At 44.4% G+C, this 25,285-nt stretch overlaps 1 protein-coding gene and 1 pseudogene across 1 annotated transcript; both read left to right on the top strand.

The window, feature by feature from the left end:
- The first annotated feature begins 6,254 nt into the window (after positions 1 to 6,254).
- LOC123050062 (myricetin 3-O-rhamnoside 1,2-glucosyltransferase UGT709G2-like) lies at positions 6,255 to 7,783 on the top strand (annotated as a pseudogene).
- A 13,188-nt stretch (positions 7,784 to 20,971) lies between these two features.
- On the top strand, positions 20,972 to 25,065 carry LOC123050061 (F-box protein At3g07870). The gene is made up of 7 exons (XM_044472903.1): positions 20,972 to 21,123; positions 21,244 to 21,305; positions 21,958 to 23,344; positions 23,430 to 23,549; positions 23,675 to 23,770; positions 23,860 to 23,919; positions 24,799 to 25,065. The coding sequence occupies exons 3-7, from the start codon at positions 22,019 to 22,021 to the stop codon at positions 24,871 to 24,873; spliced, it is 1,677 nt and encodes a 558-aa protein (XP_044328838.1). The 5' UTR covers positions 20,972 to 21,123; positions 21,244 to 21,305; positions 21,958 to 22,018; the 3' UTR covers positions 24,874 to 25,065.
- Positions 25,066 to 25,285: the final 220 nt, after the last annotated feature.

Genomic DNA, 25,285 nt, shown 5'->3' with positions numbered 1-25,285 from the left:
CCCCAAGCCGGGAGGGGCGGCTGCCCTAGGGGTGGCGCCCCCACCTCTCCTCGTTACGTGAGAGGGGTTGGGAGGGGCGCACAGCCCCTTAGTGGGCTGGTTTGCCCCTTCTCCTTGGCCCATAAGGCCCGCCAACGCTTGTCGGGGCCTCCGAAACCCCTTTCGGACATGCTGGTCATAGTCTGGTACCCCCGGAACACTTCCGGACTCCAATACCCTTCGTCCAATATACCGATCTTCACCTCCGGACCCTTACGGAGCTCCTCGTCATGTCCGGGATCTCATCTGGGACTCCGAACAACCTTCGGTAACCACATACTATTTCCCATAACAACTCCAGCGTCACCGAACCTTAAGTGTGTAGACCCTACGGGTTCGGGAACCATGCAGACATGACCGAGACACCTCTCCGGCCAATAACCAATAGCGGGATCTGGATACCCATATTGGCTCCCACATGTTCCACGATGATCTCATCGGATGAACCACGATGTCGGGGATTCAATCAATCCCGTATACAATTCCCTTTGTCCATCGTTATGTTACTTGCCCGAGATTCGATCGTCGGTATCCCAATACCTCGTTCAATCTCGTTACCGACAAGTCTCTTTACTCGTTCCGTAACGCATGATCCCGTGGCTAACTCATTAGTCACACTGAGCTCATTATGATGATGCATTACCGAGTGGGCCCAGAGATACCTCTCCGTCATACGGAGTGACAAATCCCAGTATCGATTCGTGCCAACCCAACAGACACTTTCAGAGATACCTGTAGTGCACCTTTATAGCCACCCAGTTACGTTGTGACGTTTGGTACACCCAAAGCATTCCTACGGTATCCGGGAGTTGCGCAATCTCATGGTCTAAGGAAATGATACTTGACATTAGAAAAGCTCTAGCAAACGAACTACACGATCTTGTGCTATGCTTAGGATTGGGTCTTGTCCATCACATCATTCTCCTAATGATGTGATCCCGTTATCAATGACATCCAATGTCCATGGTCAGGAAACCATAACCATCTATTGATCAACGAGCTAGTCAACTAGAGGCTTACTAGGGACATGTTGTGGTCTATGTATTCACACATGTATTACGGTTTCCAGTTAATACAATTATAGCATGAACAATAGACAATTATCATGAACAAGGAAATACAATAATAACCATTTTATTATTGCCTCTAGGGCATATTTCCAACAGCTTGTGCCACAAACCACATTACCACTTCCTTTGAAAAGTGTGCATACAATAGTGTAGGTCCTTGTGAGTCTTGCGAGTATGGTTGTGTACTCACCTTGCTTAATTTACTCTTTTCCTTGGATTGCCGTCAATCTAGCCGACAATGATTCAGGAAGGAGGTTTGATGATGGACGACGTTAGCTGGTTATCCGACAAACAACAGTCTGGGCAGGGATATGGACGCCTTTGCTTTTATTTGAGCCTTCGTAAAGCATTTGCATTGTTTTCCTGTGTAAGGTGTAATTCACTTCCGTTGTATAAGGTCTATCTTGGTTAAAAGACCCTTGTTGTATTCACTCATTGTATGAGTTGTATATGCATATGTTGTTGCATACTATTTTGTTTTCTATGTTGTGATACCGACTATTGTTTAACAAGGCGGACACATCTTGACGTGTTTGTTGGGTGAAGCTTTAGCACCTTAAGATCATCATGATGTGGAGGCTAGTGGAATTGGTAGATTTGCATAGTGATGATCTCAGAGTGTTACATGTTGGTCTTTGTCCCCTGAAGAGTTAGTTGCTTAGGAAAAGCTCTCTACCCTTTTCCTGCCTCTTTTGGGAATGTGGGGCATGATATCCTGGCCTCATACGGCTTCTAGCAAGTTCTTGATTGAAACTTTATACCCGAGGCTTATTATGGCTCATCGATGCATGTGCGATGCTTTTGCAACTGGCAACCAACCACACACTTTAATGCGTCAAGCTGTACACGGTGGTGCAGCTCCATCGACGGTAGCACGCAACTAATTGAGCGGTATCGTCGATCAACTTCCTTCATCGGCTTAGCAGGTTAGATTTACCTTGGACGCATGTTCCCATCTTTTTGAGGGAAGTCTAAGTAGATGTGCAATTTTCAGTGCCCATCTTTAGTTGTGAGTTTCACCTTAATACTTGTTCATGCTAAAAATAATCCATGGCATTTCTGTATGTTTTATTATCACAATGTTTTATCATTGTGGATTTTGTGGTCTTAAGCATACTTGATAAATTCATGACTATTAGCACAACAATGTCAACAATGTTTTGCCCCCTGGCATTTTTATCTATATTTTTTGCCATGAGGAAAATACACCATGACAAATGCTCATGGTAAATTCTGAAATTTGTTACTTATGTCACATGGCAATTTTAAAAAATTATTTTTCCAAAACATGGCAATTTAGAAAAAATATATTTATTTTTTCTCACATGGCAACTCTTATTTAGATTTTTTTTTTCAATCCTAGCCACGGCAAATAAATTGAACATTGCATCGCAATCTATCTAGCTAATTTTTGTCAATCCTAATCATGGCAATTCAACACCTTTTTTGGCAATACTAAATCTTTTCCACAAATTAGCCATGTAAACAACAGTTTCAATGCATTTTAAGTCATACATATTGCCATGATTCAAGTAACATTTTATCCACATTTTTCCATGATCCATTTTTCAGAAGGATTTTTTTGCCACAACTTAAATTCGGCGATGATAAAAGCATGGCATTGTGTGTAGTTTCCTTTCCTTTTTAATTTTTCCCATGAATTGTCTGATTTTTTGCCATGATATATATGTGTACACTTGCCATGTGGATATAGGTTAATTCATAAAAAATAAATCATGTAATGTTTTATGGCACCTTCTATGTATAGAGCATGATAGCTTTACATAAGATCATGGCACAATTTATTATCTAGATCATGATGATTTTATTTTAAATGGCATGGTAATTTCATTATTTAGCCCATCACAAAATTTCAATTATTCCATGGCAATTTTTTAATTACACCATGGTAGTTCTATTGAAGGTCCCATGGTAATTTAACTATTTAGACCATGATAATTTTTTGTATGTGGCATGGCAATTTCATTATTTAGAACATGGCAATTTATGTAGTTAGACCATGGCAATTTTATTTTTTACATCATGATGATTTATTAATTAGAAAATGCTATTTTCCAGTTACACCATGGCAATTTGATTAATTAGATAATGGAATTTTTTGAATTAGACTTTCTGGCAAATTTTCATGCCTTTTACAACTTCTTTTTACCTTTGGACCATGGCCAATTTATTGCATTTATCTAGATAAAAAATCACTTTATTTGCTGTATAAGACATGGATCTTTTTTGATAGGTTTGTAAGCGTCACATAGCAAATTAGGTGGTTTTTACTTTTTTGAAGAAAAAACCCTTTTGTCAAAATTGCAAAAAATTCTCCTTTGTCACATGGAAAATTTATATCATGTTTTGTTTTCTAAACATGGCAAGTTTGCTTTTATGAAATGTTCACAAGGCAACTTTATAATTTTTTTAAACTTGTCACATGGGAAATTTTATACATTTTCATAATGTCCACATGGCCAAAAAAATCATTTTTAGATATCAAAAATTTGCTTACATTGGTGTATAAGACATGCAATAAGAGTCACATAACAAATTTTAGTTTTTGTAACTTTAAATCAACATAACAATTTGTTTTTCATTTTTTATCTAAGTGCCTTTTTTGGGATTGAAACTTGTATCGTGGCAATTCTAGATGTGACAATTCACATGAAAAATTCACAATTTATACTATGGCAATTTTATTAGTTATACCATGGTAGTTTTATTGTAGATAGCATGGAAAATTCATAATTTTTGCACATGGCATTACACACATGGTCGCTTCTAGGATCATTTTTGTATTACGCACATGGCAAATTTAATTGCATACCTGTAGCAAATTACTTTGCTGGACCATGGCTAGTTTTACATCCATGATAAATTTAATTCCAAAAAATGGAAAATTCCATTATTGTACCATGCCAATTTTTGGTTAGCCATGCTTGGCAAATGTACATTAAATCATGCCAAGTCTAGATTTTGCTGAAGAATATATATTTTTTGCCAAAGAATATTTGTATGTAGACATTCATGGCAAATCTATGAATTTGCCAAAGAATTCTTTGTCATAAGAACTTGTAATATTGTCCAAGAATATATAAATTTGCAAAATCTATGAATTTTTAAACTTTTCACATGGCAAAATCTATGAATTTTTAAACTTGTCACCTGGGAAAAACATTAAATGTGTCTACATGGAATTTCTTTTAAACTTGCCTGGCCTGGAGCTAGCCTGGATCTGCCTAGAAATTGTTTCGTTCGTATCCTGGATGGTTGAGTGCTCACCTGGCCTGGACAGCCAACCAACATCATTAGCCTGCCAAGCAACGGCCAGGCGTCCGAGACAGGAAGCCTGGGAGTCCCAAAATGCGGCCTGGGATACTTAATTACTAATTAAGAAAAAGAGACCAAAAACCATGTGCACTGCAGCACGGGACCCCAACCCCACGCTGATACCAGCTGATAAGACATCACCCAAGGCAACCAACCAAACGAACTTGCTCCAGGCTGCCTCACTAGGCAAAAAAAAACCACCACCTACTCAGGCACCAAATTTGTCCAGACACAAAGCCGTAGACGTGAACCAAACTAGCTCTATATCTCACTTATAGCAAGTCTTCCCTCGGTCCCACCTGAAGGTGTACAGTTGTGGCCCGACCCATTCACGATGCAAGAAATAGACTATAGAGAAAAACGGACGCGCAAGAATTGAAGTTGGGATCTCATGGTTACAGTGCAACACTGCTAGCCACTGGGCCACCATCCGGTCCATGTTGAATTACTATGTCGCTACCATGTTAAATAAAGAGAAAAGAGCCGGTTTACCACTGGTTTCCTGTTTTTTTCTTGTTTTTTACCGGTTTTTGTTCAGTTATTTTCTCTGTTTTTACTAGTATTTTTTATTTCATTTGTTTTCTTTAGTTTTCTTTGATTCTTTTTGTTTTTTCACTATCTTTGTTCTTCGGTTTTGTTTGTTTTTATTCTCATTTTTCACTGGTTTGCTTTTTTTCGGGTTTTCATTGTTTTTCTATACACATCTTTGGTATATATCTAATACATTTTGCTAGTACATGTTTAATATTTTTCAAATACAAGAATAACAATTATTGAAAACATGGTCAACATTTTTTCTATATGCATTTAACTTTTTTTAAATGTTTGACTAACATTTTTCAAATATCAGATTAACATTTTTTGAATACATGGTCAACACTTTTCCTATACATGTTTTACATTTTTGTTTTCAAATTCTTGATTAAAAAATTTCAAATACAAGATTTATAGTTTTCAATACATTGTCAATATTTTTTATACACATTTAACATTTTTTGATTGCTTGATTAACATTTTTGAAATACTAGGTTAACAATTTTCGAATACATTGTCAACATTGTTGTATATACATATTTAACACTTTTTCAAATGCTTGATTAACATTTTTCATATACAAGTTTAACATTTTTTAATACATGGTCAACATTTTTCTATACACATTTAACATTTTTTAAATGCTTGATTAACATGTTGCAAATATAAGTTTAACATTTTTTGAATACATTAACATTTTTCTATAAATACTGAAAAATTAAATGCTTGGTTTAAATTTTTTTAGATACGTGATCAACTTCTTTCACGCACGTTATATATTTTTTGTATACGTGGAAACATTTTCTCTATGTACATTTAATATTTTTCAAATGCTTGGTTAACATTTATTTTTAAAATGTTCTATGTAAAATGTTTTTTGTAATATATTTATGTAGAAAATCGTTTGCTTGGCCTGCGCCCCAAGCTGACAATCGGCAGGTATTGGCGTCCTAAAGTCGGGCTCAAGGCCTTCTCTCTAAAAAGAAATTTTAGGCCACATTGCGCTGATCAGTTGGATGGAAATATTTCCCCAAACCAGCACACACAAAGCTCCAGCAGGTGGTACAAAGCAACGGGATGCCGCCGGAGATTCCTTCAATCCGGAGGTATTTTTATTGCCAATCGGACGCGTGAGGCAAAGCGTCCTAATATTTGTATAGTTGTCAGGGGTTTGTTAGGCTGCGCGTGTTAGGTGTGTTGTGTTTGCCAAAGCGCTAGTATATCTGCTCTATATAGGCACGCGTCCCTGCTATCCATACGTACGCTTCCCAACCATCTCCACATAGCGAGCCGCCGTTTGCCGAAGCACATCGCCGGTGATGGACTCTGCGCCTACGGTGGCGGTGCACGTCCTTGTGTTCCCTTGGCCACGGCAGGGACTCATCAACCCCATGCTCCACCTTGCCACGGCCCTCCTCGACGCCGGCGTCCACGTCACCTTCCTCCACACCGAGCACAACCTCTGCCGCATTGCGAGGGCGCCTCCGCCGCGCCTACGTTTGCTGTCGATCCCCGATGGCCTCCCCGACGACCACCCCCGCCACTACATGGAGCTGATGGAGTCCATGTGCACGACCGGCAGCGCCGCGTACCGTGCCCTGCTCTTGTCGTCGCTTCTGCCCGCCCACGATGTGCCGCCGGTGACATGCGTTGTCGCCGATGGCACCATGCCGTTCGCCACCGACATCGCCGAGGAACTCGGCATCCCGGCGCTTGCCTTCTGCACATTCAGCGCGTGCAGCTCCCTGGCGTTCATGTCCATGCCCAAGGTCTTCGAGCTCGGCGAGAACCCCTTCCCTGCGGACGACCCAGTGTGTGGCGTTTTGGGGATGGAGGGCATCCTCCGGCGACGAGATCTTCCTCGTGGTCCTGGACTCTGCTCCACTGAGCAATCAGGCGGCGGAGATCCCATGATACTCAAGATTGGCGAGGGCGTCGCTCATAGCTGCAAGGCGCGTGCGCTGATAATCAACACCGCCGCGTCGATGGAGCGGCCAGCGCTCGCCCACATCGCGTCGCGCACACGCGACGTCTTCGCGGTAGGTCCACTCCACGCCAGCTCGAGGTCCGCCGCAAGCGCGAGCCTGTGGCGGGAGGACGACGGGTGCATGGCGTGGTTAGACGGCCACGGCGACCGGTCCGTCGTATACTTGAGCCTGGGGAGCATCGCCGTGATCTCGTACGAGCAGCTCACCAAGTTCCTCTCCGGCCTCGCAGCCACCGGGTACGCCTTCCTCTTGGTGCTCCGGCCGGGCATGGTCTAGATGGCTAGCTCAGCGCTACTTCGAGAAGCCGTCGCGGTAGCGCAAGCCGGCAAGGCCAAGATCGTGGAGTGGGCTCCTCAGCTGGACGTTCTGCGGCACAGAGCGGTGGGCTCCTTCCTGACACACGCCGGTTGGAACTCCACGCTGGAATGCGCCGTCGAGGGCGTGCCGATGGTGTGCTGGCCCTTCTTCCTCGACCAACAGATGAACAGCCGTCTCGTGGGCGCCGTGTGGAGGACGGGGCTGGACATGAAGGACGTGTGCGACAGGGCTGTCGTGGAGAGGATGGTGAGGGAGGCCATGATGTCCGGCCAGATCAAGGCAGCGGCCCAAGCCATGGCGGAGCAGTTGAGTCTGGACATCGCCGACGGGGGCTCATCGTCATCCGAGTTAGGGCGGCTCGTCCGCTTCATCAGAGAGCTCAGCGTCAAGTCTGGTCCAGAGCCAAGAATTACTTAAATGAAAATTAGTATGGTTGCTTCCAAGGGGGTGAACTGTGTCAAAATTTCAACATTGGGATAACAAGGGACCAAACTTGTATTTGGGGGTATTCCATGTCAAAAATGTCATCCTTGAGGTAAAAAAATGGAATAAACTTTCAACTTTTGGTAAAAAAAATGTTTGTTTACCACTTTTGTTTGCTCTGTCAAAAAAGAAAAGAAAGCGGCAAGCTTATCTTATGATATTTATGCCTATTAGTAAACACTTAACCGTTTGTACTTTGGACGGACCCAATGCGCTATGTAAATTTTTTTTAAACGGAGGCAAAAGCCCAGCCTTTTTTGGATATTATCGTCATTGCCCAACCTTTTCCCATTCAGGTGTTGTTAAAATATGGATTGTTCTAGTGGAAACGACTAGAAAACCTTATGTCTCTTGATGCTCTTTTGAGTTAATAAAATCTCCCTTTATCGAGAAAAATGCCTCTTGCAAAGGAAAAATGTGTCCAAGATGAGAACCAATCCTGCACTATAAAGCAATACCTTGTGCATACTAGGCCTATTTGTTGTGTTATGTTGTACATATCTAGTCGTTCGTACAAGTGTTCTGATCTTCTGTGTTGTAGACAAACCGAGAAGAAATTTGACATCACTGACACAATCAAGAGTGGTGGGCGGCTCTTCCTTATTGATTCTAGGATCAGGAGAGAACTTATGGTGGCTTTCACCAGGGACTCCAAGTTGCATGTTGAACATGTACTGATCTACATAGATTGCTCAAATCACAATGTTGACTCAGACAGATTTCTTTGATGGCTTACTACGGCGTGTTTCTCTCTTTTGCAGCTGGTTGATGTATATAGAGTGGAGGAAAATCAAATAGATATATATTCAGGTCAGCCCTAGTTAGCTTGATTATAGATGACCTCCTGACAATAGGTCAGGCCTTTGGCGAGGAGTAGACCTGCAATTTCAGTGCCTTCTCTTGTTTCTCTTTCTTTTCCTTTGCTTTGACTGACTTCATTCTGTACATTATTTCCCCCTTCTATAATGAAAAGCAGAGCTCCTGCTGTTAACCATAAAAAAAATCAGGTTCGGCAAGGTAAGTCAGTCAAACTCTGTTTTACCCGCTCTTGTCGTTCGAGAAAACATTTTTCCTGCTTAGCAATTCACATATCTATCCACTCGTCCATGCGGATTTACCTTCCGTCACACAGTGTTTTATGCTTTCGTGGGGTGAGGGAGTCCTGGATTATGGGGTTCCCGGGCATCCGGGCTATGTGACATGGGCCGGACTGATGGGCCGTGAAGATACAAGATAGAAGGCCTTCCCCCATGTCCGAATGGGACTCTCCTTTGCGTGGATGGTAAGCTTGGCATCCGGATGTGTAGTTTCATTTCTCTGTAAACCGACTCTGTACAACTCTAGGCCCCTCCGGTGTCTATATAAACCGGAGGGTTTAGTCCGTAGAGGCTATTATAAATCATATAGGCTAGACATCTAGGGTTTAGCCATTACGATCTCGAGGTAGATCAACTCTTGTAACCCCTATACTCATCAAAGTCAATCAAGCAGGAAGTAGGGTATTGCCTCCATTAAGAGGGCCCGAACCTGGGTAAACATCGTGCCCCCTGTCTCCTGTTACCTTCGATCCTCAGACGCACAGTTCGGGACCCCCTACCCGAGATCAGCCGGTTTTGACACCGACATTGGTGCTTTCATTGAGGGTTCCACTGTGCCGTCGACAGAAGGTTCGATGGCTCGTTCGATCATCCACAACGATGCCTTTTCAGGGGAACTTTTCTCCCGGGTCAAATTTTTGTGTTCGGCGGCTTCGCGCTGCGTGCCGCCTTGATTGGCCACCTTGAACAGATCGACAACTACGCCCCTGGTCATCAGATCAGTTTTGGAAATCTAAATTATGTCACTGATATCCAAGGAGACTTGATCTTCGAAGGGTTCGCGGCCCCGGCCATCGCTCTGGCCTTAGATCCGGAGCAAACTACCAGGTCTGAGGATGGGAGTTTAGAGCCCACCGGATTCTCTAGAATTATGGAGCTCGCTACCGGAGATCCGGAGGGGACTGCGTCATCGGCAAGCCCGGAGTCGAACTGGGCTCACCCTGTCATTGGAAAGCCGGACTCGCCCCCGGATACCAGCTCTGAACTCTCAAGGTCCACGTCACGTGAGCACGGCCAGGAGGCTCCTGCCCTGCCTAGCTCCACGGACTCTCGCTTCCCCGTCCAAACCTCGCTCTTAAACGAGGCTCTGGACCTAATGCGATCCCTTGCCATTATAGAGGAATCACCTCCGAACTACGCCCAGCCCGGACTAGGGGCTGGAAGTGGGGAATTTTACGTCCCACCCACCACCCACTTCATAGCCACTGTAGAGGACTTAACCGACATGCTGGACTATGCCTCCAAAGACATCGACGTCATGAACGACGATGCCGGAGACGAACAAGGCCAAGACCCGCCGTTTACCGGACGTTGGACGGCCACCTCCACATACGACGTGTTTATGGTGGACACACCCAAAGAGGATGACGGCGATGGCAGGAAGGACCCGGTTGAGGATAAGACTGCTGAGGCACCACCAAAGCGTCGACAATAGCAGCGCTGCTCAAAATCACGTCGCGAAAAAGACAGCAATACTGGCACCGGAGACAATAACACTCCGGAGAATGTCGAAGACCCCGAAGCCCCCGTCGAGCCATCATCCGAACGGGATGATTGGGCGGAGGGGCAAGTTAACCTTGACGATTCGGTTGGGAACGAGGACTCGAGGATAGTAACTATCTACCAATCTCCAAGGATGATGTGAGCCTTGGCGACGAAGACTTCATCGTGCTAGAGGAACCACTTGAGCAGGAGCGCTTTAAGCGCCAGCTAATCGCTACTGCGAGAAGCCTAAAAAAGAAGCAGCAACAGCTCCAAGCCGAATAGGATACACTCAACGACAGATGGACCCAGGTCCTAGCCACCGAAGAGTATGGCCTTCAACGCCCAGCAAAGAGTTATCCGAAGCGTCGACTACTACCACAATTTGACGACGAGGCCCTCGAGCCAATACCGTCAAGACATGACCACGCTGATGAACCAGACCGGCCACCGCGTGGACGGGACAGAGCGGCCACTTATGCCGAACACCTGCCCGCACCACTCCGCCGTAGAGGTAGAGAGACAGCGGCCCCAGGGTACACCTATGACCTACGACAGGACCCGGACAATAGAGCAGGCCAAGCCAGATCAATCTATGGATCAAGGGGGCATGCCCCAACGCGAGAAGACGGCCATCAGGTCTGGCGCAATAAGCACAACCTCACCCGAGCCGAAAACCGCATACGGACATCATCCGAACTCCGTCGTGACGTCGCCCGATACAGAGGACCCGCACACCCCTTATGCTTTAGCGATGAGGTAATGGAGCACCAGTTCCCAGAAGGGTTTAAACCCGTAAACATTGAATCATACGATGGAACGACAGATCCCTCGGTATGGATTGAAGATTTTCTTCTCCACATTCACATGGCTCGCGGTGTGGATCTCCACGCCATCAAGTACCTCCCACTAAAACTAAGGGGACCAGAACGACACTGGTTAAACAGCCTCCCAGAAAACTCCATTGGTAGCTGGGAAGATCTGGAAGATGCCTTTAGAGACAACTTCCAAGGCACATATGTCCGGCCTCCAGACGCCGATGACCTTAGTCACATAGTCCAGCAACCCGGAACCTCTGGACCAGGTTCTTAATAAAAAGAACCAAATTGTCGATTGTTCGGATGCCGAAGCCCTTGTGGCCTTCAAACATAGCGCCCGGGATGAGTGGCTCGCCCGACACCTCGGCCAAGAAAAACCAAAGTCCATGGCAGCTCCTACTGCACTCATGACCCGCTTCTGCACGGGAGAAGATAGCTGGCTAGCTCGCAGAACCAACATCACCAGCGACCCTAGCACCTCCGAAGCCAGAGACGGCAACGGTAGGCCACCATGCAACAAACACAAGCGTCGAAGCAACAATGAAGATACCGAAGATACGACGGTCAACGCCAGATTCAGTGGCTCTAAACCCGGTCAGTGGAAGAAGCCATTCAAAGGAAACAAAGATGGTCCATCTAGTTTGGACAGAATACTCGATCGGCCTTGCCAGATTCATGGCACCCCTGACAAGCCTGCCAATCATACCAACAGAAATTCTTGGGTCTTTAAACAGGCCGATAAGCTAAACACCGAACATAAGGGGAAAGGGCGCCCAGCGAGGACGACAATGAGCCTCGCCCAACAAACACAAGGGGGCAAAAGAAACCCCCCCCCCCCCCCCCGAGGTAAAAAAAGTAAATATGATCTACGTTACTCATATCCCTAAGCGGGAGCGCAAGCGCGCATTAAGGGACGTCTATGCCATAGAGTCAGTCGCTCCAAAATTCAACCCATGGTCAGCCTGTCCGATCACTTTTGATCGCAGAGACCATCCGACCAGTATCCGTCATGGAGGTTCGGCAGCATTGGTCCTCGATCCAATTATCGACGGATTCCATCTCATGCGAGTCCTTATGGACGGTGGCAGCAGTCTTAACCTGCTTTATCAGGACACTGTCCGCAAAATGGGTATTGATCCGTCAAGAATCAAGCCCACTAAAACCACCTTTAAAGGAGTGATACCCAACATAGAGGCCTGCTGCATAGGGTCAATAACGCTGGAAGTAGTCTTCGGCTCACTGGATAATTTTCGAAGCGAAGACTTGATCAATGACATCGTCCCCTTCCGCAGTGGCTTTCATGCACTGCTCGGACGAACCGCTTTCGCCCGTTTCAATGCAGTCCCGCACTACGCTTATCTAAAGCTTAAGATGTCCGGACCACGCGGCGTCATACCAGTCAATGGAAACATGGAGCGCTCCCTCCGTACTGAGGAGCATATTGCGGCCCTCGCGGCCGAGGTACAGGGTGGCCTTATCAAGCCGAATACTTCTTCATCCATCAAACCCCCGGACACTGTCAAACGAGTCCGATCTACCCCTCAGAATGACAGTTCGGTTCGTCCAGAACTTGATTAGCAATTCAGCCTCCGTCAAAACCCCCACCTAATCGCGGCATACGTACCGCACGTACATAACTACGCACTAAAAATACCATGGGCAGGGATGGAGGCACATTAAGGACAAAGTCCACAATACGGCTCGACCCTATTCGGACCTTAATCTCCTTCTTCTTTTTTCTCTTTTCTCTCATATTTCAGGTTCTTTAAAACCCAAATCACTTGTCGGTTGTACAAAGGGCCCCTTACTAGGCCCCTTCTATATACACGATCGTTGATCCTCTTAAAGGATCCTAAACCAAAGGTGAAAAGCAGCGCAGACGTGCGGCAGGGTGTCCAAAGGATCTTCAAGACCACCTTTTTTAGGACCTGTATGGAGCTTTTCCCTTGTTCTCAAATTCTTGGCATGTAAAATAGCCTCGATGATGTGGCATTCCCTGTAAGAGCACGTTTTGACGTATCAGTCAGACTATAATGGAAACAGTTTTGTCCAACCTTATTCGGTATTGGTTTACCAGATAATCTGTATTCCCCTCTTTACGTCAGATTGAAAGACACATCTCGGCACGATTTAAAATCACCAGGGGCTCTATTTAGCCATATATATTTTTGAAAACAGAAAGTCCAAACACTCTCAGAGTAGACTTCGGCGTCCAGAATACTGCATTATATGCATCGGCTTCTAATCATGTCTTTGGTCAATAGTTGGGTTGACCGGCTCCAGTGGTTACTACCTTACGTTCCATTTGTTCGACTAAGGTAGTAAAGGGAGAACTACTACGATTGTGCTTCTGGTTCACACGGTCAAGCACCTCAGTAGAGAAAGCCGAAAACTGACTGTCATGATGCTGCGAGAGCTGGTCAGCGATTCAGCGACTTACTAAATCTCTAGCGATTTCTCCCGTATTACACGAAGGACTGGCTCTCTTCCAGTCACGCGCATAAGGCATCCAAGTTCGGATAGCCGCATACGCACCAGGGGCTATCTCACAGTCCCATTGTCAAACTCCTATGCCTAAGTGAGGGTGATAAAGCCGCATAGTCTGATTGCTTGGTTCGCCGCGCTGACCTCCTTTACGGACCAAGACGTTGGGTCAAGTGTGGTCATGTGCTATTCCGAACACCCCCGTAGTATCTACGTGGGGGCTGAAGTCGACGACTGGTAAACTCTCAGGGATAAAACCGGCCGCATAGGAGGAAAAATACTTTAAGATAAAAGGCACAAATATATTACAAAGCTTTAGTTCATGGCACAACGCCTGGTCAGGTCAGATACATTTACTCGAACATGATATTCTTCGAGCATTGACCCTCTATCAAACGAGCACCCTCTAGGACGTCTTCGAAATAGCGCTCCGGCTTGCAGTGTTCCTTGCCTTCTGGCGGGCCCTCAACTGCCACGACAGCGGCCTTCATTTTTTCCCAATGCATCTTGACACGGGCGAAGGCCATCCGCGCACCTTCTATGCTTGCCGACTGCTTGACCGCGTCAATTCGGGGCAGCGCGTCGATGAGTCGCTGCACCAGGCCGAAGTAGCTACTTGGAATGGGTTCGGTTGGCCACAGCCGGACTATGACGTCCCTCATGGCCAATCCGGACATCCTATGCAGCTCGGCCCACTGCGTCATCTGGTTGTTCAACAACGCTGGGCGCTCCTGGGTCGCGAACTGTGACCAGAATAGCTTCTCCGTCGTGTGCCCCTCCTGGGCCCGAAAGAACTGCGCGGCGTCGGCGACACTCTTCGGAAGATCCGCAAAGGCGTCTGGAGCACTCCACAGTCGAGTGAGCAAGGCATACTTCTGATTGCTGAATTTACTCTGTAAAAGAATGGGCTTACCAGCCACTATCTGTTCGGCCTGCTTGATCTCCTCGCGCGCCGCACGGGACTCGGTCCGCGCCTCCTTGGCCCCCTGGAGAGCCTTGGTCAGCTCGGCCGCTTGGGCCTTATTCTCCTCTTCCAAGGACTCGCACTTGCTGGCAGCGTCCTTGAGCTCTTGCTCTACTTTGGTCACCCGCTCCTCATAGCGGCCGCGGGCAACCTGCTTGGCCTTTAAATCTACGGCCGCTTGGCTCACCCGTGCCTGCTCCTTGGCTCGGGCAAGGTCGCCCTTCAGGGTCTCGACTGCGGCTGCACTACCTGCAATAATGAACAGGGCAACACAGGAGCTTAGACTCCGCATGGGTATATTACTTCAGATGTGTAAACATTTTTTCCAAAAACATACCTTGCGCCTCATCAAACCTCTTGTTGATGCGGACGAGATCCTCATCGGCCAGCCCTAGCTTCCGCTTGAGCTCGGATACTTCGGCGGAATGGGCGGAATGGGCGGTTGCCGCTAACAGTGAAGCCTGTTTCTGAAAATAGACAAGTACATTATCTCCTGCGAATATTATCGATCCTCTGTTCGGCCTTTTTTCCAAAAGATGAAGAGAGTCTCAGGGACTACTATCTATACACAGGCATATTTTTCATATGAAAAGCGGCTAAAGACATTACATCTCATACCTCAAAGCCTGTTAATAGGCTGGTGAAGGCTTCGTTCAGCCCGCTTTTTGCGGACTAAACCTTCTCAACCACCGTACCCATCAGGGTACAGTGCTCTTCCAAAACGGACGCACTTCGTAGGGCGTCCGACAGAGTGTTTGGCGCCTCCAGATTAGAGGAGGTCGCCATCGGAATAGGCGCTCCCCCCTCCTTCGAAGGGGGTCGCTCATTCGATCCCGGAGCCATTTGGGTCTCCGGAATGGCATCTGGCTGGGGGCCGGACTGGTTAGGGCCCCCGTCATCAGTCTCCATGAGGGTTGTGCCCCCCATGTTCTCGGCAGCCGAGGCATTACCCTCTAGCACCGTCTCGGCGGTCCCCCGCGCCTCTCCGTGGCCCGGAGAGGTCCTTTGGGATAACACCTCGGCGTCATCCGCAATAGGTGGCGGGGAGGTTCGCGGAGGCGTCTCGCTCTCCATCATCTCCGATGCCAGAGAGTTCCCCGAAGATGAAGATAGTTGGGGGAGATCGCGGGCCGGACTGTAGCGCATGATTTAATATGATTCCCACGATTCGTAAAAGATTGGATGTGTGTAGAGAATCCTTAGATACTTACGATTCGGCTAGGGGCTTGGCCCTGGGGCGACGCTTGGGGATGGCTTCAGCATCCGAATCCGAGCCATCCGAGAGGGATATCTTCCCCCTCTTGGACGCCTCAGCCTCCGCCCGCCCTCTTCTTCCCCCTGTGAGGAGGGTCATCTTCTTCCTCCTCCTCTTCGTCTTCATCTCCCTCATGGGAGGAGGGAGCCTCGGCCCCTTCGGACATCGCGTCCGAAGTACCTTTGTGGTGGAGGCCGCTTTCGGCCTCTTCTTCTTCTTCTTGTCCTTCTTCACCGGCGCCTGGTATGGCGCCGGGACCAGCATCCTCATTAGTAGAGGATCAACTAGGTTTTTGGGCAGTGGAGCTGGACATCTGATCCGCTCCGCCTTCTTTGTCTAGCCCTGTTTAGAGGATGGAATTCTCAGTGCACTCCTTTGATTGATGAACTAAGCTATGTTCGGAAATTTAACACTTACCGGGGTGGCCGGATGATTGCAGTCAAGGCCGGTGTCCTCGGACGCCTTCGGCCACGACTTTTGAGCCTTGAAGTGCAGCTTCCAGATCTCTTTGTGCGTCGTGCCAATGATTGTTGTAGGGTCTGTGGTCCTTCCGGATTGAATTCCCACATACGGAGAGGCCGTTGCTGGCAGGGAAGGGTTCGGCGGACGAGCATCACCTGGATCACGTCAGTAAGGCTGGTGTCCTTTTCTATGATACTCTTGATGCGCTTTTGCAGCATCAACACCTCATTGTACGAACCCCAGTCCAGATCCTTTTTGGTCCACGATGCGAGCCGCAGCGGGGGTCCGGATCTGAATGCAGGAGCGGCCGCCCACTTGGTGCCGCGGGGTTCGGTGATGTAGAACCACTCCTGCTGCCATATCTTGACGGTCTCCAGAAAGGCCCCTTTGGGCCAGGTAACATTGCGGAGCTTCCTCACCATGGCGCCGCCGCAACCGCGTGCTGCCCGTCGACCACCTTCGGCTTCACGTTGAAGGCCTTGAGCCACAGGCCGAAGTGTGGGGGTATGCGGAGGAATGCCTCACACACGACGATGAACGCCGAGATATGGAGGAAGGAGTTCGGGGCTAGATCGTGAAAATCTAGCCCGTAATAGAACATGAGACCGCGAACAAAGGGGTGAAGGGGAAACCCCAGTCCGCGAAGGAAGTGGGGAATGAATACCACCCTTTCGCCGGGCTCCCAAGTGGGGATGATCTGCTTCGGGGCAGGGAGCCTGTGCGTGATCTCCACAGTCTAGTACCTCGCCTCCCGGAGCTCCTTAACGTCCTCCTCCGTCATGGAGGAGGCCATCCACTTGCCTTGAGAACCGGATTCGTCCATGGCCGGAGAAGTTGGTGGTGGTGCGAAAGATTGGAAATTGGGCGCTAGAGCTCGAGGATGGGAAGGCTGAGGAAGAAGAAGGCGTGGGGTAAAAAGATGGATCTTTATCCGTTTATATAGGCCGTGAATATCAAGCGCCCCCCTCAAGTCTTAAAACTCGCATGTTCCCAAAGGGTCGTGCGAATGGCATGGTTGGATTACCCAAACCCGTATTGATGGGAATCCCGCAATAAGGGGACACGATCTCTGCTTTGACAAGACGTGTCAATGGAGGTTGTGTCTCGAAACGCGAAGCGGGAGGCCAGAAAACGGTTCAAAATAATAAAGAGGCCAGACATAACATTTCGCCGAAAAAACCGTGAGTGGACATACCTTATTTTGGTTATGTATTGTGCCTTTGTGGTTGAGGGTTGTAACGGTTATACAGAGCCGGACATAGTTCTCTTGTTCAACTGCTTTGAAGTATTCGGAGGAGGAACCCGCCTTGCAATGCCGAAGACAATCTACGCGCCGGACACGTTGTCATTGAAGCCTAGTTCAGGGGCTACTGAGGGAGTCCTGGATTATGGGGTCCCCGGGCATCCGGGCTATGTGACATGGGTCGGACTAATGGGCCGTGAAGATACAAGATAGAAGGCCTTCCCCCGTGTCCGGATGGGACTCTCCTTTGCGTGGATGGCAAGCTTGGCGTCCGTATGTGTAGTTTCCTTTCTATTAAACCAACTCCGTACAACCCTAGGCCCCTCCGGTGTCTATATAAACCGGAGGGTTTAGTCCGTAGAGGCTATCTTAAATCATATAGGCTAGACATCCAGGGTTTAGCCATTACGATCTCGAGGTAGATCAACTCTTGTAACCCCTATACTCATCAAAGTCAATCAAGCAGGAAGTAGGGTATTACCTCCATTAAGAGGGCCCGAACCTGGGTAAACATCGTGCCCCCTGTCTCCTGTTACCTTCGATCCTCACATGCACAGTTCGGGACCCCCTACCCGAGATCAGCCGGTTTTGACACCGACATGGGGTATTATGTTTTATCGGATTACCGTAATTAGCCCGAAAATTCTATACACACGGGCATTTTACAGGGTTTTACGGGTTGTTTCCTAACAAATCTCCCCCCTCCCCCCTGATTTTCAGTGGGGGTGGGCCCCTCACTTTAATTTCATCCAATCAAAACCAGCCATGTATCCCAGTCTGTTGATCACTTAAAAGCCAGTCCGTGCGTGTAGCATTGCTGTAATTAGCCCCACCTAAGCAGTTGGAAAACAAACAGTGACATGTAAGTTAGGAACAACAAGCACCTTATCTCAGTTAAGGCATATACAGTGGTTGATAAGTAGTCTTATTTTAAGCCCGCCATATAATTAAGAGAAGACAATAAATAGATATCCTTAAATAGGTGATGAGATACATTCTTGTTGAGAGACTATCTCTTAATCAAGAGAAGACAAGTCTTTTATTATAGTTTCCCTTTCCTCCACATCAACATTTATCTTACGTGGCACTTCAAAGATAGCACAAGTGTACACGCCCTTAATCTGCATAGAGATCTAGATAGATAGACATGAATTCTTCGGAAATCCGTTGGTGCTCCTGGAAGCGCGCGCTCCTGCATGCAAAAAAAAATTCAAAGTTTGAAAAAATTTACAAACAAAAAATTGGTGCATACATGTTTACACTATATGTGTGCACGTCAAGTTTCGGAGAAAACCGACTTTTTTGTGGCTTGTGTAAAAAAACAAAAGGATGTCTTGTGAAAAGTATTTTTTAACACCAGATTTTGTCTTTTTTCACACGTGACACATAAATTGTTGGTTTTGTACGAAACGACTTTATGAGCATGTACAATATTAAGATGTACACGCCAACTTTTTCTTTGAAATTTTTTAACATTTCAAAATATGTTTAAAACACATTTTAAAACCAGGAGCGCGCGCTCCCCTGTGCCAAAACGCCACTCTCATGAATTCTTCTCCTATACTTGGATACATAGACCTACAAGTTAATGATGCAGATTTACTGTTTATTTTGGGCTGCTGTCCCCCAGCATGTACCCCTTCTTATTTTCTGGTAGTTTTTTTTTCTTTTCAACCTTTCCTATTTTGAACTCCGGACTTTGTATCGTGCGATGGTTATGCTTTATCTATAAAGCGCGTGAAAGCCTTTTTGGCACTGTATGGCAAACACCCGCTGTGTGTAGGTTTTTATCTTCTCACCATATATGCACATGCCATTTGTAAAGTGGAATAAGGACTTCTATATAATTTGATCTTGTAACTATCTTAAATAAAAATAGTAAGCTTACACATCACACGTACAGATATACCAGACACAGACACATGCCTTGTTGTGCTGTTTTTACCTTATCGGACTTTTTTTACCATTGATGATGGTCTATTTAGCCTTGTATATGTGTGACTCTTGGATGGTGTATGTGACGTTTGCATGTACAAATGTTGCTTTTCAATTTCGGGCAGTTCAATGGGTGAGAGGTTATCACTCATCGGTAGGCGGGAACACCACCATAAAAAAAGAAGCAGCCACAAGTACCCATTGAGCTTAGAGGTTGTAGAGATAAGGGATTGACCAAATAGAAGCTAGATGATATGGAGGATAAAGATAGGTTAGTTAATAGTTATTTCCTTTCATGGCCATAACACATCTACATTGAGTTTTTGTGTGTGGGTATATTTAGCTTGTCAAAGGGGTAACAACATTAGCATAATTTAGAAATGCTATAATAAGCTATTATTCTTTTAGCATGGTCACCTTAAAAGTAGTATAAAATTCGTTATTAAATATAGCACATGGTGCATGATGGTGTAAACTAACCTCTCAAAGATCTACATATGAGCGGATAACAATTAACAACAAGTATTTCCATAATAGAATGCTACTTATAAGTATAATTGTTAAACATTGAGAGAAGATCTGCGCACAACATGGTATATTTTGTGTACCTTTTAGTAAGAATGAGTCAGATCATCTACCTGATGCTTAAAGTCGAAGTATGAATCTTTAAACATAAGCACAATACCCATATATGAATACTACTGAAATAAACATGCATTGCTTCTATAATCTATAACCCATGACTATAATTCTCCTAATCCATGTGCGTGTGTGTGTGTGTGGAAGAATTGGTAGCTCTGAAACCGACCATGTTTTTAGCACCAATGCATATTGAATAACAGAAAATATTATGATGGTGGTATATTAAACATTTAAGAATAAGAAGAAAGAATCACTAAATTATAAAGGCTCTCAAATAAAACTTTGCTTAGGATTCGGACACAAGCCTCTCACCTAAACTGTGGGCATGAAATGAATTAGAAAAGCACATGGGCCTCGGCAGACCAAATAATTGGCGCCCATCCAAATAGACGCTAGTACTCTAGTAGATTCCAAATCTGAGGTAGTGTGGGCTTGGGCTACGACCCAAATAGACCCAAAATTGCTAGCCGCCCCAGCCGATTGGCCCGAAGGCCCACAAAAAACCCTAGCGTAGTCATATATATATATATATATATATATATATATATATATATATATATATATATATATATATATATATATATATATATATATCTCGATCACTCCCGCACCCCTTCCGACCTAGCCGCCGCCGCCTCCTCGCCCCCAAATCTAGTGCTGCATCACGCGTCCACAGCCCCCCCCCCTCGTGAGCCCACGAGAACCACATTCTTACCCCTACCTCTGCTCCACATGTTTCCTAGATCGCCTATTCGTGCCATCCATTAGCGAAGATCTACAGTCTTGCTTCACGCTGCTTCTCTGAGTACCGAATTGTGGCTTGTTGTCGGAGTGCCTTTTCTGACTTACACATCTTGGGTAGAGATAGCCGAAGCAACCACCCGTACCTTGGCGACATAAGTCTTGACACTCTAGCATCCAAGATAATCTCTGGCGACTTAATTTGGTGGCGCGGAAGAGGGATAGAGAAAAGGTAACTTCTCATACAAAGAAAGATGCAGATATTTGCGAGGTATATTGTGTTTATATTTGCTAACTAGATAATTTAGAGTTGTTTCTAGATGTCTAATTAGTAAACTTAACCTGCCTACAGGCTATATATATGGAGCAATTGGGATGATCTTTAGTATGACGATGATTGCTCTAAGAGATCTGGTAATTTTATTCCTTTCCACTTTAGCTTGCTTGTTCTTGTTAACACTTGCCTAATCTAGTATCTCATCCAATTGATTAAATAATTATCTTGAAATGTAATCAAATTAATTATGTTTTTTGAAACTTAATCAAATTAATTATGTTTTATTCATTTGTATGGGTAACTGACTTCCATTACGACAAAACTATGTTTCACCCAATATTTTAATTTGTGGTCATGTGTATACTTATGTTATTTGCATACAAGTGTATGTTGCCTAGGTATTGATTTTGTTGTGTTGTCAATTACTTACGTAGTTATCAGTCCAGGTATTTAACATTGGAAGAGAAATAAAAACTTCATCAAGGTTATACATAAATATTCTGAACTGAACATTGTTGTAAAACACTGAACGTCTGGATTCCTATATTAACTTATAGCTTCACCCTTGAATATGGTGAATTAAGAATTTACACTAATATAGGTCACGCTAGGTTGTTTATAATTTCATTAACTAATAGCATGATCTTGGATGTAGGAGTGTCATGATCTTCGGCCAAAATTTCAGAACCGATTCTTATTTTTTACCACAAGTTATTTTAGTTCTAATATATAGGGGTGCACATCATCATTTTACTAAAATGTGTGCTTGTGCAATATTTCTGTGGTTAGACTGTCTCAACGGATGCTTGTGCAATATTTCTACGGTTAGATTGTCTCATTGGGCTATAGTATGCTTATTATGGATTCCGGGGAAGCTGGTTCAAAGAAGGAAAGAAATGAGGAATATTCCATAAACCGTCTCCCGAGAGAGCTCATTGAGCGGATATTTTTTCGGCTTCCGGTGAGCACTTTATTGGTGTGTATTGGTGTTTGTACGCGCTGGAAAAACTTGATCCGGGATCCCAATTTTGTCACATCACACCTGAAGCATGCATCCCATTATTCCCTCATATTCTTCCAACAAGATTATGTTGCAGGAAAACATTACCCGAGTGATGCTATTCTAATTGATAAAGCTTGGTCACAATCAACATATGCAGTGCCAACCATTGACCCTGATGATTTACTCTGTGGTTCCTGTAATGGGATTATTTGCTTATACACAAAGACATCGACAATCAAGATAGCTAACCTTGCAACTGGCGAATGTCTGCATCTTGAGAAACCTATAAAGAATTTGAGTGGCGACCAATTCTTGTTCTACAGTTTTGGGTTTCACCCTTTGACAAGAGAATACAAAATTACACACTTGGGTGACTATGTTGAGGGCCGCCCCAAGAATGGAGACAAATTCACCATCATTCAAGTTTACAGGCTTGGTGATGAGAAATGGAAAGACATCAGAACCCCAGAAGCCTTAAGCTTGAGTTGCGTCAAAAACTCTGGACTAATCAATGTTGGTGGAACAATGTATTGGTTAACTAATGATATGGCAACTAACTGGAAGCATGTTGTTATGTGCTTTGATCTCGGTGAAGAAGCTTTTGCACGGATAGAACTGCCAACATCAGTACTTGAAAATAGTGTTTATGGTGGTCCCCGTAGGTACTGGATCAGAGAGATAGATGGGAAAATATGTATAGCAACTGCTCAAACCTGGCACAAAGTTATTTATGGTAAGTTGCAGATCTGGACACTTGACAACAAGGTTGAGCAAAGTTGGAGCCAGAAGTACAATATTCATACAGCAGGTTACATCGCGGGTCCAAATTTGTCTTATGGGGATAAGTTATTGATGCAAAGAAATGATAGTAGGCTATTTTCTCATGATTTGCATGGGAATGAAGGGAATATCGAGCCTATGATATTAAACATGACGAGGTTGTCAGGCTTTAGCCCAGTTTTAGATTTTAGCCCTCGCAAGCCGGACAATATGCAATCCTACATATATGTGGAGTCACTTGTACGCTTAGATGTATACAAAAAAGGCGGCATTGTGCGTAAGCCAAAAAAGAGGGAAGTTTGGAAATTTAAGAAGTGGAAGCCTTGCGAGGACGAGCTCTCTCAGCTAGAAGAGATGTGGAGCCACATTCATCAAAAGGAGTATGACATAACTGTATGTTGTCTTAATTGAAATTTACCTTAATAAAAATTTATTATGTTGGGAAATCTAACAAAATTGTTGAGTTGCCATTTGATAGGTCTTTTCACAACGATCTGGCATACAACTCAAACATCATCTGGAAGGTATATCAAATGACGTGATTCGACAACAAATAGGCCTGCAAATTGATCAAATCGTTCCAGTCTTTCCAAATAAGGTAATTCTTTACGTAAATAGAAGTTAACATACATTTTTCACATTTTAGTTTGAACAATACATAACCATCTTAAGAGCAAAGAAAAGAGTTTAACTAGTTACTTAACATATCTCTTGGCACTTCAGTATCCAAGATCCTCCCAACGACTTAATTTGGTGGGGGAAAAGCGGGACAGAGAAAAGTTACTTGCTCGTATGAGGAAGTATGGAGATATTTGCAAGGTATATATATATAGTGTGTTTACTTTTATTGGACAAATTAGTTATGATTGTTCCTATATGGAAAATTAGTAAAGTTAACTTTTCTATAGGCTATGAATAAGGAAATTGGGTGGATCGTTCGTATGACGGAGATTGCTACACAATATAAGGTAATTTTTACATTTGATCAAACTTTTATTATTATTCATTTCCAATTTAGCTTCCTTGTGCTTGTTACCACTTTCCTAATCTAGTCTATTAGTCATTTAAGCAAATAATATTATCTTGAAATGTACACAAAATAATTATTTCTAATTCATTTATACAGATAAATTACTTCTGTTGAAGTAAAACTATGTTTCACCAAAAAATGCACCCATGTGTGTACTTATTTTATTTATGCTACATGTGCAAGTTGCCTAGATATTGAGTTTGTTGTGTTGTTATTGAGGTTGTTAATAGTCAAGTTATTTAACATCGTACGAGAAATAGCTACTTAATATTGTAAATACTTTAAATATAGCATTGTTGCAAAACACTACATGTCATGATTCTTATATTAATTTATAGCTTCACACTTTCATAGGGTGAATTAAGAACTTACACTAATATAGGTATTGCTACTTAGTTTAGCATTTCATCACTAAATAATAACATGTTCTTTCTTCACTTCTTGCTTATACATTGTTGGTTTGCTTTGTGAAAGATGAACAGTTCAGTATAGCTGCACTAGTTGAGCATGGAACTACAAGTAGGTTGGGTTGCTTTCATGCAATTTTCTCAATATTATACACATATAAACATGAGATAAAGCAACATAAATAGTATTACGTAACAAAGAATATTAAAAGAAGGAAACCTGAATCGATTGTAAACGTCAGTGATACCATTCATCTGAAAATTTACATTTGCTCTTCTTTTGTTAGTTTGACATGTTGAATTCATCCTAGTTGTGTGCCTTCTTTTTCTCAGAAAAAGGAAATTGTTTGGATTTATTCATTACTTTTATTCCTAATGGGAAAAGGTTTTGATCTTTACTCATGTTTTAGGTGGGTCCTTCGAGTTCAAATGATGCTATTTCATACCAGAATCACAGTGACGACAAGGATACAGTTGAGTCTTGAGAGCATATCATGACCGTCTTTTTAGCTTGATGAGATAGTTGTTCAGATTGAAACTCTTGCTACTTTACCCTAATTTATCTCTTTCACATGTAAAACAAACATTTCCGCATTACCTTCTATGTGTTATGTCTCTTTCTTTACAATTTATGATATTTATCACACATGTTTAGTGTGTGTGAACCGATTACCATATTGGTTGATTAAAGACATTAAAAATTTGCATGGTGATGAAGTTGTGCCGACCTTTCATCCGAACTAACTCTAGCCACTATGAACATGGATAGAAATTCTGCAAAAGTTGCAAACCCTTGTGTATTTTATCCATGGTTGGAAGTAAACATTTTCTTCAAAAAGGTAAACATTCCTTAGTGCATGGATAGAGAAAAAGTAGAATCAACCTGGTTAAAAGCGT

The sequence above is a fragment of the Triticum aestivum genome, chromosome 2D, assembly GCF_018294505.1.
Source record: "Triticum aestivum cultivar Chinese Spring chromosome 2D, IWGSC CS RefSeq v2.1, whole genome shotgun sequence".
In the NCBI taxonomy this organism is placed as follows: domain Eukaryota; kingdom Viridiplantae; phylum Streptophyta; class Magnoliopsida; order Poales; family Poaceae; genus Triticum; species Triticum aestivum.
The sequence above is the reverse complement of the archived record's forward strand: the minus strand, read 5'-3'. Positions and strand labels throughout refer to the sequence as shown.